The following is a 19,638-nucleotide window of genomic DNA, read 5'->3' on the forward strand; positions in this document are numbered from 1 at the left end:
CACCCCTCACTATCTCACATATATTAAGTCTTTCTGCATGGCACCGTACTCGCCATTGGAAAGTCCTTTCATGTGGGAATATCTGCAAATGTATACAATTATCCATGAGACATACTGTTTTCTGCAGCTAAATAACTTAGTTTAATGGATGTTATTTCCTTGCAGATTCCTCACATCTCATAAAACGACACTAAAAATAAAACATGTTATTATATTGGATAGTATTTTCCTACATGGCCCAGACATCCCTCCCAGCTGAGATGATTCAACATAGCTTAGCTGCTAAACTCTATCATATGAGCTCAAATATTTATGCCAGAAAAGATTTTTCACATTGCAGATCTCATGAATGCTCTACCGTAAAACAGATGTGGTACCTATACAATCCCGGCTGGAATGCGAAATGTGATCTTCAGGCAATTCTCAATATCAACCTTGGGTGAAAGGGTGATTGAGGGATGAGCGGGAAGCGGTGAAATAATTTATAGGGGTTTCCCCCATATCTAAGACTGCATGACAGCCCACTTATTGGGGAGGCTAGATCCTGGAGGTGCTGCTGACTTCGAGGGCGGCTGCTTGTTGGAGAAACAGTACCTACAAGGAACTCCCCCTCCGCTCCCCATTGGACAACATCATTTTATGAAGAGGCACTGGGACAGAAGGAAGAGATGAGGAGGTTGTTTACAGCCATGTTCAAAGAAGTAACCCAAGCAGTTTCCCGTTAAAGATTTTTCACAGCCCAGGGGCAAGTCATATTCGGACTAGGAAGGCAGTGATACCTCCAAAGAGGGCAGTATGACTGGCATGTCTAAAGGAGAGAGGGCCTGCATGGCTTTTCTGGAGGCCCAACCTTAGAAGGCAGGTAAAACAGAGAGTAGGCTGCTCTCCTTTGAGGACTCTTAAATTGACACACGTCTATGTTAGAAACAAAACTTGCTACCATAGAGAACGGTTTCAAGAAAAGGGAAAAAAGCGTTACGGAAATTTCATCCAGTCAAGAACACCATGAAGAATTTTCCGACTTATGTGGCAAAAGTGCTTAAAAAAGAGTGCAACGTCTCTGGTGAATGCCAAACAGGCCACAAATTTTAGGGTATTGGGTAAACCATCCCAGGAGTGTTGTAAATGTAAATGTAAATGTGTGTGTCTTGTAAAGCGCACTGCTACCCGAAGGCGTCCTGGCGCTATAGACCGCTGGGGAACCCGTCCTGGCTTTCCCTGTGAGATGTTCCCTCCTGGGTATCTCAAAGGTGAAACCAGGCATCCCCGGCGTTTGTGGGGGGCCGTTGTGGAGATGAGGCAAGCTAATGCCCAGAGTTGCCGAGTGTGAACCCTGTTTAGAGTGGGCACCGAGGCGAGAATTATCGAGTCCGCTGACCCTGGTTCACGACCCTGCCGCGTCGGGAATTGAACCCTGGTCCCGGGCCGTCCTCTGCTTCCGGGTCTGCCGCCTCTAACCAGTGAGCCACACCACTCCACCAGCAACATTATGACCTAAATGGAGACATTTCTGAATACCCTTATGAAAGTGGATGTAGCAGGAGTTCCTTTTTTCTAAGAAGAGCAATTAGGCTAGAAGCCCATAACTAGGGTTGTCGATTCGCAGAGGATTAGACAACATTGGTCACACTTTTAAGGATGACTTTCAGTGGAAATATTCTACAGAGTAGATACTGCAAAGAAGAATTATTATAGGGAAAAAAATCCTGATATTCAAATGTGAATTGCGAACCAATAAAGCAGAGGAAGGATCTCCAATAGTTGCAAAAAGAATTTGGTGATTCGGCTGGGGGTCCAAGCCCCAGTTTAGATCCCATGAAAACTGAAAGTTCAACTATTCGACAACAGTCTTGTTTACCCAGTCTCCAGGCTATACTGGTAGTTAAAAACCCTCTCTCTCGTTATAGGCCCTCACCTGTGGCGCTGGCTTATAACTATGGATCAAGACATTTAACAACCGGTTTAGCCCTCAGTGGGCCATATCGAGCTATATTATTGCACCACTGTTCCATAAATATGCCCATTACCACACTTTGTCCACCACATGAAAGAGATGAAAGAGAGAGAGGTTGTTGGCCACTGTTGCTTACCGACAATGCAGGGTCAATAACCATTGATGCAGTGTTGTTCACCATGCATGCCGGAGTGCAGCTTACCTTTGCTTCTTTGCTGCCCCACCAAGATTTCTTTGGAGTTTCCTGACCATCATCTGAGAGAAAGATGCGACGCAGAGCACCGCTGTTCGTATCAAGCAGCAAGATGACATTACTCTGTAAATTGAGAACATTATATGTTTCAGCTGTTAGCCTACAGGGCGATGCGTTCAGAGAAATATTTAGCAAAATTTACACAGAAACTAAAACAGATAATATGCTAGTGAAATCATAATGACAAGTATTTGATTCTATCGCAGAACTCACCGCGAGCGCTATGTTTTAAACTTCTCTTTGCTGTAGACAGAAGTAAAATAGTTAATCATGAAACAAGACCTGGAAAAGGCCAAAAGCTAAAATGGAAAACATGTGATATCCTTATACTAACGCAGTCCAGGTTTCAGATATTAACTTCTAGGGAGCTGCAGAATAACATCTTTTAATGGTGCTGGTGGCAGAGACTGATTTCTATATGATTGGTTCCTTCTTTAGAGGCACAAATAAGCTAAACCGCATGCAATAGAATGCACCCAAGTGAGCTACTAGTAACACTGGATTAAAACATTTATTTTTCAAATCTCTAAACGTGTGGATTCGATAATTTTTAATGTTTGATATGAATGTCAGCAGCCCTACATGCCAAGAACAGTGCATACTGGTAAGTAGCATGTTCGGTTCGAGGCATGTGGGCTGCTGAATTCATATCTGTGCATAGAATACATAGCAGTCCCTCCATTAGCGGCGGCCACCTGTGCCAGCTGCAGCAGTTTGAAAAGGTGTTTTTAGAACAGCCTGCCCTACAGCTGCTTGCTGTTTGGAGTGCACATCTACACAATAGTGTTTTGTAAATGTGTGTGTGGTAGACCGTGTGGCTGCTCTACATATGTCTTCTAAAGGAATATTTCCAAGGAACGCCATGGAGGCCCCCAACTTGCGGGTGGAGTGGGCCCGTGGGGGGATTGTTAAAGTGCGCTTGGCTTTTTGATAGCAGATTTGAATGCACTTAGCAATCCACCTGGCTATACCTGCTTTGGAAATGGGGTTGCCTTTGTGTTGTGGCGAAAAGGCAGCAAACAGCTGTTTTGTTTTCCGAAAATCTTTAGTCCTATCAATGTAGTACATTAAGGCTCTCTTCACGTCTAGTGTGTGGAGCATCCTCTCCGCCACTGACTCAGGATTTTGGAAGAACACAGGCAGTTCAATAGTCTGATTGATATGGAACTGGGAAACTACCTTAGGAAGAAATGTTGGGTTAGTGCGGAGCACCACCCTGTTGGAGTGAATTTGTATGAAATGCTCCTGGATAGTTAGTGCCTGGAGTTCACTATCGCTTCGTAGTGAAGTGATCGCTATCAGGAAAGCCATTTTCCACGTCAAGAACTGAATCTCACAGGAATGTAGAGTCTCAAAAGGTGGACCCATCAGTCTGGTGAGGACCACATTTAAGTTCCATTCAGGAGCTGGCTGGGTCCGGGGAGGAATGACTTGTTTGAGTCCCTCCAAAAAAGCTTTAATGGCGTGCACTCTGAAAAGTGAGAGAAGCTGCCTGTTTTGTAGATAACCACAAAATTAAATGTAATTAACAAGAATCAATAAACAACAGTTTGCTAACATTGTTTTTATTTTCAATGTAGCTCAGCCATATTATTCAGGCAATTGAAATAACACTTATAGTCCGAGTTCTGCAACACATGAGCAGGATCCGGTGTGAAGTTCAGGGAGCACCTTTGGTACAATATTTTATATCTGCATCTCATTCCCCTGAAAGCCTCAAATGGCTTATCCTAGAACAGGTGACACTTGGTCCTAGAGGCGGTAACATTTCAGAGATCCTAAATGTTAGAGAGCTGAAATGGATGTTCCGTTTCAATTCCATCAGCAATGGCCTCAACGAACAAGACAGTTCTTTTACTCAGTTAGCCTTGCTTAGATGAAGGAGTTTCCCCCTCTGTAAGGCACTATAATATAGGACCCTTCTTCCCTGACGCATGGCACGATACAGGCAGATTGACTCTAACTGTCAACTACTGGTTCCGGTATGCCCACACTAACCATGTAAGACTGTCAGACTTTAATGACAATACATTTCCTCACAAAAAATTATGTCCGACACTTAATTGGCCTTTACCATCATGTGATAGGTACGCCATACTTTGTTTTCTGTTCTCTTTACAGTATACTATAACAATGGATTTCTCTTTTTACCTGATTCATGTCACTGTATATGTTGCATCTACCACTTGTTTTGGTTGGTTGGGCTTTTACCATCTTGCGACAGGTACGCCCACATTCTGTATGCACAATCTGCTTGGTCTCCAGGTTGGATTACTTTGTTATATAGACCCATGTGCTACACACCAATGGCCTTTACAGTCATGTGACAGGTACGCCATAATTTGGTTTCCTTTTTCCCCCCTTTTTTATCCTAAATGTATATTATATGTGAATTTTTACAATTCTAAGTGCTAACTGTACAATTTCTGGATTGATCATGAGTACACATATTTAAAAGCGTTAGCTTAGTTTTGATTTGTGTAAGAATATATACCCAATTCAGGTTATACAATAGGCATTAGTCAGTCTGCCACACAGCTATTTATTCTACATTAAGTTGTCGCATGACTGCAGTTCCAATCTTTATTATGAATTAGCCATTCTGACATGGCCGCTGAACTTTGCATCAGATCAGTTACCACGCCGGCCGGCCCCGTTTTCGATTTCTATGACGATCACATCATGTGATCGGAACTAAAGGTCACTGCCTCAGAGCCGATCCTGCTACGCGACGGCTGCCGACTCAGTGATTCATTCCGTTTGATGCAGGTAACTGGTGATCCTTTTATCTTGATCGCGGCTGTTCCATGCCGGTTTATAACAATGCTGATTTATAACAGTGACTCTTGTTTCTGTTATACTAGATGCCGCCTGTACTCCTGTATGGTCTGAATTAGTTTACCGATTTTTGCGGACACCATGATTCATTCCTTTTGACGCAGGTACCTGGTAAATTGTTTATTTTGATCGCGGTTAAACTGAGCTGGCATATATAATTGCTGATTTACAACAGTGATCTCTGTTTACGTTATAATAGATGCCGCCTGTACATTCATATGGCCTGAATTAGCTCACCGATTTCTCCTCCTGATAGGGTGACCGGTACGTTCTTCAGTTCGTTTCCAGATTTGTGTCCCTAATTAACTAACATTGCACGAGTAGCTACACACTGAATCTGTGTCTCTCTCGTTTTAGACATTCATCTGCTGACCCACTTAGTGTGTAACAGGTTCATTGAAGTTATTATTGAGATGACATCACGTCATGGTTTATAAGGTATGATTCATTTGGCGTAGTGAGTATGATTGTTTACCAATGTGCATATCTCCTCTATGAATACTTGACATGCAGCGTGAATGCTCCCTTTTGTTGCTTTTCTACAGACTTGCTGATTTTCCCGCCATAAAGCATAATTATTTTAACAATTTCCATAGTATTTACGAAGTTGTCCAACCAGGTACGCTTGATTTGGAGTAAGAATTATGTTAGTCTATCACCTTGACTTATGTGGTGATTTGTCTTATTTCATTGATGATTTTTAAATGTTCTGGTCATTTAATACTGTACAGGTAGTAGTGTTTCATTTTTGTGGTTTATTCTTCACAGTTTTTTCATTTGCTGATGCATTTTGTACGTAGTATGATCACTGAGATTACTGTCCATAGGAGAATGCATTGTGTTTAACCAGGAGAATACGTTGTTTATAACCAGGTATGCTTGATTTTGGTAGGGCAGTATGACTGTCTACCATTCTGTATTACCCAGTCGGGTGACACAGTACTATTAGTGACAGTTCACCTCTGTGCCCCCCTCTTTCACAGAGACCTGCTGTTTCTTCCATGATTAATCTGGACCGGTACTTTTATCTGTACCAGACACCGACTCAATCAACCAGGTATGCCTGACTTTGAGAAGGTTTCACCTTCTGCTTACCAACTTGACTTGGCCTGGCCGCACTTTATAACATCGGGTTACACCCCGCTATGGGGTGTTTGACACTAACGACCCCATGATTGAGCACTTATATTGGCTTTATAATTGAGGTCCCTTGTAGACTATAATATCTCTGCGTACCATCAAAAGATTGGTACTTATAATGCTTTTATCATTCCAGTTTATTTATTGTATTACCTCTGTGTACCATCATATTTATGTCAACATTTTGTTGCCATCTAGAACTACGTTCTTTCCAACATTCTTCAGTGGTTTTGAGACCAGACTTTTGCCTTCCATCTAGTCTTTGCATGTCTTTGCTTTGTGGGAGTTTATCGCTCTCCACCTACAATAACAAGCATCCACGGTATGTCTTGTTGTTTTATCTTTGGATGTGCCTATTTGGTTAATTTTCAAATTTTGGATTAGTTCCTAATGAAATTTCCTTTGTATAAAATAGGTTGTGCCCCCTTCTTCTCGTCCTGATGAAGACCCCATTGCAAGGGATCAACTTCTTCCTGCGGTCACAATAGGGGTCGAAACGTCGACTGTTTTGTGTGTTTCTCAGCTTCATTCCATGATTTGACGATATCTAATACCTGCATGAAGCATGTTTTGTTACAAATAATAATTTGGAACCTATGGTCATTACCAATGTGAACTAGCTTTAATTTCCTTGACTGTTCGTAGCCTTTGGCTCTGTTTTTTATGTCACTTACCCTTCCTACACTCACTGCACTACTCCCCCTCCACCCCTTTACCAGGGCACTTTATAGAAATTATAAGTGTTGTTTCAATTGCCTGAATAATATGGCTGAGCTACATTGAAAATAAAAACAATGTTAGCAAACTGTTGTTTATTGATTCTTGTTAATTACATTTAATTTTGTGGTTGTTTACTGGGACCCCTCTCTCTCAGCAACATATGTACCCAGGTCCCAGTGACTTACTTCGGTGAACCCCCCTTTACTTAACTTGTTTTGTAGATAAGCTGCTATTGCGGACAAATGAATGCGAATGGAAGCATATGCCAGATTGATTTTGTATAGATGTAACAGATAACAAATGATGTTGTGAGTGGAAGCGTGTTGGTATTGTGGTCTGCACAGTAAATGACAAACCGCTTCTATTTCGCCGCATCAGGATTCAAGCAAGCCGGGCCGAAGACGGCTGAAATGCCAGAAACCGGTCCCCGGAAGCTTGTTTCCTTCCCAGTATAAGAATTGGCTTGGTAGTTTGGTCCGCCCTGTTCCCATGATGCACTGGGCCAGGGTCAGACTAATTTGCATGTAGCCAGGTTCTGAGCTGGGATGGTGCAGTGAGCTAAAAAACGGTGATGGATTAAGCCCTGATCTTTGGACTGGGTAAGAGTGGTCTGCTTAATTCAGACACTCTGTTCATCACCACCCCCTTTTCTGAATCGTTTTTGGCCACTATAGGTGTGGCAGGGTATACTCAGACATGAGTCCCTTTCTCACTGCACCATCAGGATTCAAGCAAGCCGGGCCGCCTGAGCTGCCACCCTTTTCCCCGATGCCTCTAGCACCTTAGATTCTTTATCAGGGGGAGGAGCATCACACGTTGTTTGTGAGTTAGCCCTCTTCCGGGCATTGGAAACAACCAGAGAGTCCAACGGCAACTGCCCTCTAATGTAGGTAGGGTCCCCAGGCGCCGGTTTGTATTTTTTTTCAATTCTGGGGTTAATCACCCTGGCCCTTGTAGGCTCCTTGAATATCTCCCCAGCATGTTTTAAGACAACCTTCAGCATAGGCAGAGTCTTGACAGTCCTCTCTGAGGTGGAAAAGGTGTCAAACAAAAAATCCACTTCAATAGGGTCAGCATTTAGCTGGACATCATGATTTTTGGCCACCTGTTCAATAAGTGCATTAAACACCGCTGAATCCTCAGTAGGCAATGTTTTTACAGCATACACATGAGTTTCTGGGGCAGTATGTGTATCCACTGGGTCAGTAGCATCTGGCCAGGGTTCATTCTGATCATCTGGATCAGTGTCCACAGGATAGCTGTACTCCTCATCATCACCTTCTCCTGCTTCCACATCAGAATAAGTGGGCGAGAAATTTTGGCCACATGGAGATATAGGTTCTACAATAACTGGGGTTGTAGTGGAATCCTTCTTCTTTTTTAATGGTATTTTATACGACTCCATGGGCTGTTCCGGGGCGATCTTTCGTTTATAAATAGAAAGTCTGCCTGTTTCGGCATTGATGAATTGTTCCTGTTGCTCTTCGAGCGAGGGTTGTCGATGCTTTGTGGCTGGTACCACAGTTTTGGCCTTCGGCTCCGTTGACACCTTCCTGGGCGCTTTGACGGCCATTTTAGGGCCGAAGGCCTCCGGTACCACTTTCGGCGGCAGAGTGAAGTGGATGGGTGCGGATGCCTTTTGAGGTTTATCGGCAGTCTTTGGAGGTGGAGCATCCTTCGGTTCGACAGCCGAATCCCTCTCCCTAATGCGCTTCAGCGAGTCCGCTACTTGCTTCGTGAAGGAAGCGGACGGCTGTGTCGACTCGACGGAATCCTTTGAGCCCCCGCCAGGCGTGGACTCGAGGGCCGCACCACTTTTAGCCTTGTCCAGTCGACGCGTAGGCTCGAGAACCTTTTGAGCTCTTAGTCCTTTGTCGGTGTCGACGGTCTTCGGCGCCGATTTCTTCGGGTCGACGACCTTGACCAGTGGATTTGGTGTGCCAGTCTTTGGCTCGACGCCCTTTAACGGCCTCTTCAGGTCGATAACAGCTTTATGCATCGTCGGTGCCGATAGTGCAGAGGACTTCTAGCCGACCAAAGCAATACGCACTTTCGGTTTCGATTTTGCCTCTTGTGCTTTGGGTTGCGTAGACACTGAAGCTTTCTCTTTCGGTTTCGGTTTGGCAACTTGCGGCTTTTTAGAAATGTCCGAAGCCGGGCCCGAAGGCGGGGCTGTAGAACCCATTGGAAGATCTTGGGTAAGGCCATCTGGCGATCCCTCGACCTGAGCCTTCTGAGGTATTTTGGCCCTAGTATCAGTTTGTGGGCCTAGCTCCTCGCTTGAGCTATCTTCCATGGCCCCAAAGGCCCCATCGTCGTCTCCTAACTCGTCGACAAAGTCTTCGGTATCGAGCATCTCAACATCCGCGTCGTAGTTAGAGTCGACCTCCGATGCGGGATTAGACGGGTTCTCTCGAACCTCCCGGTTTGCTTCCTCATCATCCTCGGCATCGAAGATGATCACCGGGTCAGGTGAAGTCAGCTGTGCTTCCTTGCGCGCTGCGAGTCGAAGTCGAATCGTTTTCTTGGATCTGAAACGGGAACAAGCCATAGAGCTGGCTTCATCGTGATCCGGCGACAGGCACTTGTTGCACACCGGGTGGACGTCGATGTGAGGATATTTCGAGTTGCACACGGGACATCTTTTGAACGGGCTCCGTTCCATGATGGTTCGTTGATAAGGCCTCTGGCGTCGACCGGGCCTTCAGTGCCGAAAAGCCACGCGGCTCCTCTGGATGTCCGGCTCGGGAACTGAGCTGGAACAGAACTGGGCACTGATCGCAAGACAATACCGACGATAAACTAAAGGCCTTTTGGCCAAAGGAAAGTTTTATATCGATTCCGAACTTAAGTGAACCAATATGCATCCGAACCCAATGGCGGGAAAAAACAATCTGGGGATGGAGTCGATGCCCATGCGCACTGTAGTCCAGGGGAGGAGCCACCTATCTCGTGATACTTCGAAGACTCTTCCAGGACAACAATGTGCGATCATCCGGACCCAACACTAGGTGGCGATCTATGCACAGATATGAATTCAGCAGCCCACATGCCTCGAACCATGTATTTTACATCTTTGCCCACCTCTCTTGGTTTTATAGCTATATATACCTCACAGCCCTTTCTGGCGGGGATACCATGGACGCCCACAGAAATATGCATCTGACTTTTCTGCTAGGCGGATAACTGTGGCTATTGGAGTAAAACGCAATCCACAAGGTGAACAGCACTGGTGTGTTCAGCAGTAAACACTTCTGAAATGGCCCCTCCTTCAGCAGGAATACACTACCGTCGTCTCACTCTGGATAGATGTGCATAAATATCGAGAAAGTAATCAGGCTGAGTTGGGGCTACCAGACTTGGGTCATGGGCAAAGGTGCCTGTAGCCTGCCTCTGCCACACCTTCAAGTATTCCACCACACACAAGTAGTCTGCCTCTTGGGGCAAGTGAGAGCACTGGCCAAGCATCACAACTTTCACTGGTTACCAAAGGGGAGTAGCAGTCCTGGGCAGAGACTGAGAAATAGGTGTAGGGAGAGTAAGAGAGAGGAAGATGGAGCACAAGGAGAGGGGAAGAGAATATGGGGTAAATATGGACTAATTCAGATTTTCTAATGGGTCTTCTTCACGTCATGAAAAAGAGTTATAGTTCAGCTTTGAGTACATGGTGTTGTTTGCACATGAAAGGCAAAGCAGCCAAAGCACCTCCCACTCTCAGCTGTATCTCGCAGTTGGTGGAAGAAGGAAACGCTTATAGTCAGTAAATTATTTCACATACGCAATCTCAGTGGCCCACAGACTAGTTGTAGGAGTCACCAACAGATGATTAACAATATGGTACAGGAACTGTTCAGAGTATGGCCACATACTGAGGAGTTTACCTTAAAGATGCTCTCAGATAAGCGGAGAATGCTTTTGCATCTAATCCTTTTTAAGAAGTGTTCGGATCTTAGGCTCGAAGACTTCGGGCCTGATTTAGATGTTGGCGGACGGGTTGCTCCATCACAACGGTGACGGATATTCCGGCCACCAAAATATAAATCCCTTAGGCTATAATGGGATTTATAGTCCGTCGGATGGGATATCCGTCACCCTTATGATGGACTAACTCGTCCGTCAACATCTAGATCAGGCCCTTGGGTGCTAGGACATTCTCTCCAGGATTTATGATTTATAATTCTAAAAGAACTACAACAAATACCACAACTGTGTTTCGTCTCATCCTCCGTGGGTAACCCAGGTTGTCGGTTATTCAATATCTTGGGTGCATTGGTCAGTAACGTGCTTCTTGAGGCAGAGGTCGAAACACCACTTGCTGATCTTCTGGAAACAATCCGCTCCCTTGTTTTCTCTCAATGGGTCATGTTGGTCGTGGAACAAGCAGGTTTTCACACTTGCAGGTCGAGTCCATATTCCACGAAAGGGGGTCAAATGTTCAGCTGGCAGGTTAGAAAACATCCTCATGGTGGCAGGCAGGTCAGGAGAGTCTGCTGGTCATTTATATTTTAGAACTATTAATTGTATTGCTTGATCAGTGGTGAGTAAGCCTTTAAAACGCACAACACTCACCTCTGGTACTGATACAGAAAGCAGACTCTCCTAGCTAGAATAAAGCAAGGTTGCATGTCAAACACAGAGCCAGCACCAGAGTGTTAGTGGTAGGAGACAGAATGGCAGGTTTGTGAGGTCTAGCAGAGAATGCATGGCATACTGGAAGGCCCAAGATCATTTTTAAAGTCCAGGAAACATTTCTGGGCTTGAAGGACATAGGGAGGGGTCGCCCAACCGCTAGCCCTTTCTGTGTCAAGTCCATGACTTTCGTAACCTATATTTTCATAATCGGGGTGGGCAAGTTTCTTCGTTCTGTTGAATTAAGCTGTCCACTTGGTCGATACACGTTAATATTCCACTGTTGATGACAAGGACATAAGTGATGCATGCCAGGATGAGCTAGGCCAGTGGTTCCTATGCTTCTTTTGCCTGGGGGTATACAATTATAATAAAAAGGCCAAGATCCTGCAATACATTTGCCGGTTAATTCTTTGCTGCCTTTAGAGTTCTTTGCTGCACTTTAAGCTTTGGATAACCAGTCATGGATGGCTTGCAGCTTAGCATTTTGAGCTACAGGGTGCAGAATATTACCAAAGTAATTGTTAAGGAGACAAGTTCATGAGGACCTTAAATTACTTTAAGGTTCTCACGAACTTGCCTTTAACAATTAGTTCAGTAATTTTCTGTACCATGTAGCTCAACATGCTTTTTTTGTTGATGGGTACCACCAGGGTGTGCCTGGAGGAGTCATTCCAAAGAGTGTAAGCTGCTCCTCAGTGGCCAAGTGAAAGACTGGGCAAATCACAGATGAGGGGTGCATGTTCACGCTAATTCCAGCTTGTTGCTACTTCTATCTTCTCCCCTCCTGTTTTGTTTCTTTTTCGCCTTCCGGCTGAAACCAGTGGAGACTGAATCTGTGAATGGCAAAACAAGCCCGTGCCACGGAAAATGTAGCATGTGCCCTGTCATTAGGTGCCCTTCTCCCCTTGACTGTGCTAGTTCCCGATCTACGACTTCCAGGCTAGGGATCAACATTCTACTGCACGAACGAGGTATGAATGTGGCACTGAAAAAGTACTTGGCTTGGCTACAGGAACATTACGTTGCCTGGAAGCCTGCTCTATGTCCAAGGAGGTGTGGTAGCCACTTGTGGGCAGAGTTCTACTTTCTGATAAGGTGTTTCAAGATCGGACAGTTGAAGTGGGCTGTGGCTTGCTGCTGCTGATGATGTAAATGTCCATCATGCTCTATGCAATCCGTAACAGGGTTGTTGTGTGGTTGTCTTCCTTCCACAGCTCTGAAGATGGTTGGGACATCCAGGAAAATGTGTGTGTGATTATCTAAGAATATGTTTGCTCCCCTATTCTGGTATATGCAGACAGTTTTAATGTAAGTATTGCATAGGGCAGACCAAGCATTTCCATAACGTCTTTTAGTATCACAGCCTAACTGTATGAAGAAAATAAAGATTTGACTAGAAACCCCCACCCCAAGTTAAGCCCCCCCACTAGCACTTCATGTTCTAGGTACCATGATGGGATTTTGTTTTTGCCTCATGCAAGCCAAACTATTAGTTCCTCGAATCTTCATCTGCTGGAAGTGCCCAAGATACGCAGGTCAATAAAGGGAGGACGCGCGTTCACATTCCTTGCCCTGAAATGTTGGGACGATCTACTAGTCTCGCTTAAATCCATTTCCAAGCTTTAAAAACCAGTCAAAAACATTTCTTTATAATCTGGGTTAATCAATGGCTCCATATAACCTGACAGCTAAGCATGTTAATTCAGCCATTCATTCATTTGAAATACTCACACAGGGTACCTGATTTTATTTCTCACCACTACAAGAGTTGGTAAATGTATACTGTTTCTGGCTAGCCACAGGTGTGTCTCAATTATATATAATCTACTTTTTGGGACGTGTATTGCTTTCCTGCTTTGGAAATTCGTAGCTCAATGTCAACTGGTTTGCATTCTAATTTTAATTTCTAACCCTACTCTCCCAGCTGATTGCGTTTCAATACATCTACAGTTAAAAGAGTTCTATAATAATGTTGGTAACATCCCAATTATCCAGAGACGAGACAGTTTATGACACTAGTGGATTTTAAAGGGCATCGTCTCTGGGGACGCTAGTTTCCCTCATTAGACTTGCCTAGGTAAGGCCAAAGCAGCAACATTTGGAAACTTGGCAACATATATCTTACTATCGTCTGTGGAACAGCCACTTGGAAATCTGTTCACATCTCTTGGAAAAAATAAGTTTTGAAAGGAGATTCTAGATGGGATACTAAAAAACTTCCTTCTACTCACGCGCCCTGTTTAAAGTAAGTTATACTCTTTCTGTCCCACCTTTGCATATTCAGTGCTTGGTCATTTATTCTAAACATGAACACCTATAGGTGTCAAATGCAATAAAAAATAGTACAGCGACTATATTTCCTGGTTCAACTACAAAAAGGAACTGGGATAGGTTCTCACATATTGCTGTGAAAATACATAATTCGAAATAATGCTGAAATGATTGAATTTTACACACCATTTTCGTACCTAAATAAGTCCCCTTCTGCCCTTGTATCTGCTCCTGTCCATGGACACCTATACAGCCATTTGACTCTGCATACTTCCCTTCATCCATATTCTCTTGTATCTGCTCGCTCCCTTCCACTCGTATGCTCTTTACACAGCTCTCCATGCAGGTGTGACTCATTTCTCCACTGCTGTAACTTCCTCCATTCTCTCTCACCCCTCCAAAATGTTCTGTACATTGTCTGTCTCCTTCACTTTGTTTTTATCTCCTAACATCTAGTAAAAAAGCTCAGTTGATCGCTTTGTGTGTAACAAGCGTTTTCAGCATTTGAAAGAGTTTTGCATTTATCACCCTCTTTTCTCCCCTGTTCCTTCCAAGCCTAGCAGGGTTTCCGTAGCAACAACTCTGGAAGCTGCATTTATTAGACTTTAGATCTGTCCTTACCTTATTCCTCCCTCCCACCCTTCCGTCTGTGATACATAGTGATCTCACTGGACTGGGCTTCCTGACCATCAGGGACCACTCCCTCCCATCCTGCCACAGCCGCCAGTAGGCCTGAAGCGTAAGCACTGCGGGTGCCATTTTATAGTGCTGTATGCTGCACAGGACTGCCATGCTGTATTTAGGTGCACAATCTTGAGGAAACAGGTGCCCCTCAAAAGAGGTTTATTTTCACAGCGCCACCTAAGGCTTTCACTCCACAGAATTTGTAGTTTATTTTGAGATGTAAAAAAACTGAGCATTTTGGAAGAGTTTTGCATTTCTCTCCCTGCCTCTTTCAAGATCAACACGGATCCTTAGCAACACAGTTCCACGTGTGTACTGCACTTTAGATTTGGCCTTGCAGTAGCCCTGCCAGTCTGACTCCTATGGCTTCCATTGGACCAGGTTTACTGGTCACGAGGGCTAAAGCTTCTATTGGACCGAAGGGTTGATGCTCCCATTGGTCTAGGTCACCTGAACATGAGTTTTACACTCCTACTTAAACAGAACCCTTGGTGCATCCAGCCCAGGTATCTAGGTAAAGGGTGGCAGGAAAAGGGTGATGCCTGTTTGGGCATATTAGGGCCTGGAGAGGGCCTACAGTTATAAACTCTACCTCCAGTTCTCCAGGTAAGCAGCCACTCACCACTACTGGGAACATCTGTTACTGGTTTTAGGTGACTAGCACTCCTGGGAACAAAATAAACAATAGTTACTAAGCACTTACAAAGTAGTCAATAAGCATCACTTTATAAAGTAAAGTCACAATAATTGATATCAGCTCACTGTTGATTCTAAATTGAAGACAAGAGCCAGATGGTTGTAGACCGTAAATGTACATTAGAACCAGGACAAAACAGCCAACATGTGTTTTGTCAAAAAGTGACTTCTTCAAGGCCAAATCCCTGGTTGATTGGCCAAAAGCAACAAAGGTTGTCTTAAAAGATACTGCGTACAGTCGAGAACTCGTTAATTTGAAGAATGTTCCACGTTCTTAATGCTCTAGTCGGTTCGACTATGTCCAACCCAGTCGTACTACAATTGAAGATCGATGACCGCCTGTTCTGTAACAGGCCATGAGCATTCTATTGACCCTTCTGGGGTGGAGGCATGGCCTAATGCCAGGGTTGGCCATACCCATACCTTTTTTAATTGCACGTGTGCCATTTTGCTTGTGCTTAGCGTGCTTTCTGCCCTCTCGAGGGCAAATTAGGGATAAACCCCAAGTGGGGCAAACTTCCTATCTGCCACCTGGAGGGGCAGAAAAACTGTGTGCCCCCTTTTGGGGTGGTGGTATGGTCATCCCTTTGTTTACGTTGATGATTTCTCTGCTGTCTAGTGGTTTTCCTACCCCTCAGATGCTGCTGCAATCTGCCTCCCAGAGGCAGAAAGACTGTACTGCCCCCTTTTGGAGCAGGGGTATGACCCAATACCAGGGCGGTACACCCCCATTCCTCTTTTGACCCAGTTTAAAATCCCTGGTATTGGTGGCGTGGCCATGCTGGCGACCTAGATGGCTGCTCGGCGCTGAAGCTCCAGCCTCTTACTCCCCAACAATCAGGAGAAAAGCCTGAAAAGGTGCAACAGCATATACAATATCACTGTGTGCTCCCCACGCAGACCTCCTTTGGCGTCCACTGCAGGCACAGGGATGGCCCCCACAAAGCGTACATGCTGGCCCATGCTTCGGAAGCCTTGAGGTGACAGGGACCGCGGGTGAGCCTGCGGCGTAGGACTGCCGAGTTCTACCAGGCCCAACAGTATCTTGCCACCTGCTCGTATTGCCTCCCCCACCCCCTGGTTCGTACATATGACTCGATCGAGTTAAAGCTGGGCTGCCGTTTGGCTGTGGGGACCGACATTACATCCGCGGGCCCAGTGGACCGCACTTATATATTCGGTGGCCACACTGAGCCGTGGAGCACCCACCTCCTGCTGGTGCTGATCTGGGCCATTGCTGGGGTCACTAGCGATTGCAATTGCAGGCATGGCACCTAGCTGCCTGGGGCATGTTGGAACCACCTGCCCTCACCGGGGCCACCTGGCTGCCTGCATTGGCTGCAGCCTTGCCTGAGCCTGCTTTATTGCAGGGACTAGGAGGACAAGGCAGCTGACTACCAGAGGTCTGGACGGGGGCTCTGGGTGTGAATATGGTGAGTTACTTTTCCGGCTGCCCCCTCTGGAGTACCTATTGATAATTAGCAGCTGGCCTTGTCAGCCCACGGCCAGAGGGCTGCTGGCTGCGAAGTGGATGACAGGGGCTCTGAATCCCATTGCAAGTTCCTGCTACTATGGGCACCCTCCGCCTTTATTTGCCACAGCTAAACTAACATATTACATCTGCCTGCTTGTTCACCTACACGACCCCATCACCAGTAAATCCCATATTACCCCAGCTGCTTGCACCCTATTTGGCTGCCAACTGCCCTTACAGTCACACTGCTGCTCATCTATCCTTGCTGCTAAGCGCCATGCAGAATGGAGCACATCGATCCAAAGCAGAGGAAGCTGCCATTTGAGAAAACTAAAGCCATGAATAGCTCAGAAGGCCCTGCCGAGGAGGTTTAGGATGCGGGGAGAGCCGCTGGCTTCTGAACAACGTACCAGCATTGAAACCATATTGGCAGAGATACAATCCGGCCTCCGAGCCGTGGATGCACGCTTCAACACAATCACAGGCTGAATAGATGGAATGGGGGAAAGTATAGACAAACATCAAACTCACCTACATGGGGCCAAAGAACACTTCTCCACGCTGGAAGATGGTGCAGTAAAGATGGCAAAAAGACTTGACAAGCTAGAATGTCCAGTTAAAACGGCTGCCATAAAAAAATGACGAATTAGAGGCTAGATCACACCAAAATAACATACGTATACTCTGTGTTTCGGAGTCGACAGTGACCAGCATAATGGATCACTTTGTGGAACACCTCGTAACTGAACTTTTAGGCCACAAGCACTTTACCACCACATTTGTGGTTGAAAGCGGCCACCGCTCTCTTGGTTCCCGACACCACCCCCACGCGCCCCCCTCCCCCCCCACCAGGACATCTCTGAATCCTATAATTGTCCATCTACTAAATTTCAGAGACCGTGATACCGCACTCCGGCTGGCCTGCATACATGGCCAGGTGCAGATCAGGGCTCCAAACTTTCCTTCTTTCCAGATTTCACCCTGGTCATTCAGGAGGCACATCGCAAATACATTGATGCCAAGTCTGCGCTCTGGTGTTTAGGTCTGAGGTGTAGCATGCTGTACCCGGCTCGGCTACATGTTGATATGTAATGATGAGAAGTCCACAAGTGAAGTAGTATTTAAGTGATGCTTTAATCCAAGATGTACAGAGGGACCCCACCAGGAGCATCCAACATGGTGCTCAGCCCAGCCAACTGTAATCTGTCAGGCAGATCGGCAGAACACCAACATTCTCAAAGGTGCATCACATGAACATTCCAATAGAGGTAGAGAAGGATAGCACAGGGAATATCAAGATACTACATGATATCAATGGCAAGGCACAGTTCTTTGACACCCCTACGGGCGCCCTCGCTTTTTGTAAGCAATATACCAAGGACTGCTCGCCGGCTTCTCGTGGCACCCCAGAGCATTCATCACCAGATATACCTGCCACGAACAGCTCAGACCTGTTTCCACCAGATTGATAGGCATTAGAACTCACAATCTTTACTGGTAATTCACACCCTTTGATGGTGAAACTTCAACAGAATCTGGTCTGTGCCCAGCAGGTTGCATTGTACCTGTTGGCTTTGCAATTTGAGGTACCGATCAGCTCTTCTTTCCATTTCATATGATGTTTTTTCCAGGGTTCACTTTGGGGACAAGTTACCGCAGCGTTGCTTGCCCCCGGTGATGTACATTGCATTGTTCATCTCTCTGTATTATTCAGGAACTTGTTGGATAGAAATATGGGGATTCACTGGGCATTAATGGCCCTGGTGTGAGTGGGGGTTTGGGAGATAGGAGGCTTTTCTTGGGTTAAATGTGTTTATATGTTTGTCTTGATTTATGATCCTACTATAAAGGCTGCCTAAAGCTTATTTCCATAAAGGCACACTGCATGAACATGTCACTTAACACACCAGGCCCCCATGAGCAGGATCCCAATCATGACTGGAACATCAGGGGTATTAATAACTCCCTTAAGGGGAAACAGGTAATGCAACATCTCACATGACATGGTGTGAATATAGCATTTCTACAAGAGACGCATCTTCCTCCTGGCACACCACATACATTTGCCTTGCACTGGGGGGCGCATCGTTAATTCTCCACATACAGCGCATATTCATGTGGAGTCTGCATACTGATCCATCGCTCAGTTCCCTTTACCCCTAGACTTAGTTGCATAGATGAGGGTGGCAGATATGTAGCAGTCACATGACTCCTGACAGGTCATAATGTATTGCTACTGAGTGAAATCATGTCTTCACGGTCTGAGTCAGAAAACAGTATTTTTATGTTTTCAGATACAGACCTTGGATTGTGTGTTAAGGTTACCAATAGAGAAAGTGAGAAACATTTGCATAGAGTTAAGGAGAGTGAGGACGTCCGATTGGATTTCCTTCCATTGGCTGGCAAGATTTTTGGGCTTATTATCGGCGTTGATACAGGCAACATTTCCAGCTCCCTTGCATTACAGAGTTACAGAGGTTGAGGGCTTATCACCTTTTTCAGGACTGAAATATGGAAGCAGAGAAGGAATTGAATTGGTGGATGGCCACTTTAGAGACATGGAATAGACGAGCGATACTTGCAGATGTTCCAGATATAGTCATAGAATTGGATGCAAGCCTTCAAGACTGGGGTGCGAGATGCGGTTTGGGGACGACATGGGGAAATGGTCATTGAAGGAGAAGGAATAGCATATCAATTATCTAGAGTTGCTGGCAGGTTCCTTTGCATTGAAGAGCTTTGCAAGAGATTGTGGGAGAGGCTGTGTGTTGTGGAGAATGGGCAATCTCTCGTCAGTCAAATATGTCAACAGGTTAGGGGGTTCACGTTCAAGGGCTTTGGTAGAATTGCCAAGATATTTTCGGCATTTTTGCCTAGATTGGATTATTGTGATTCAGGCACAGCACATTGTTGGTTTGAGTAGCAGACTGGTATTCAAGGAAACTGAGAGATTTGAGAGACTGGAGGTTGGGCAGA

General features: G+C 45.4%; 1 protein-coding gene across 1 annotated transcript in view; it reads right to left on the bottom strand.

The window, feature by feature from the left end:
* LOC147659640 (von Willebrand factor A domain-containing protein 8-like) overlaps positions 1-19,638 on the bottom strand; it is a gene marked incomplete at its 5' end in the record, with an annotated part of 1,204,277 nt that overhangs the window by 530,696 nt on the left and 653,943 nt on the right. Inside the window, one exon of the mRNA XM_086951584.1 lies at positions 2,157-2,270. Coding sequence (XP_086807710.1) covers positions 2,157-2,270 — 114 coding nt within the window. The remainder of the gene's footprint in view (positions 1-2,156; positions 2,271-19,638) is intronic.

Source organism: Lissotriton vulgaris, unplaced genomic scaffold (genome assembly GCF_964263255.1).
Source record: "Lissotriton vulgaris unplaced genomic scaffold, aLisVul1.2 SCAFFOLD_293, whole genome shotgun sequence".
NCBI lineage: Eukaryota > Metazoa > Chordata > Amphibia > Caudata > Salamandridae > Lissotriton > Lissotriton vulgaris.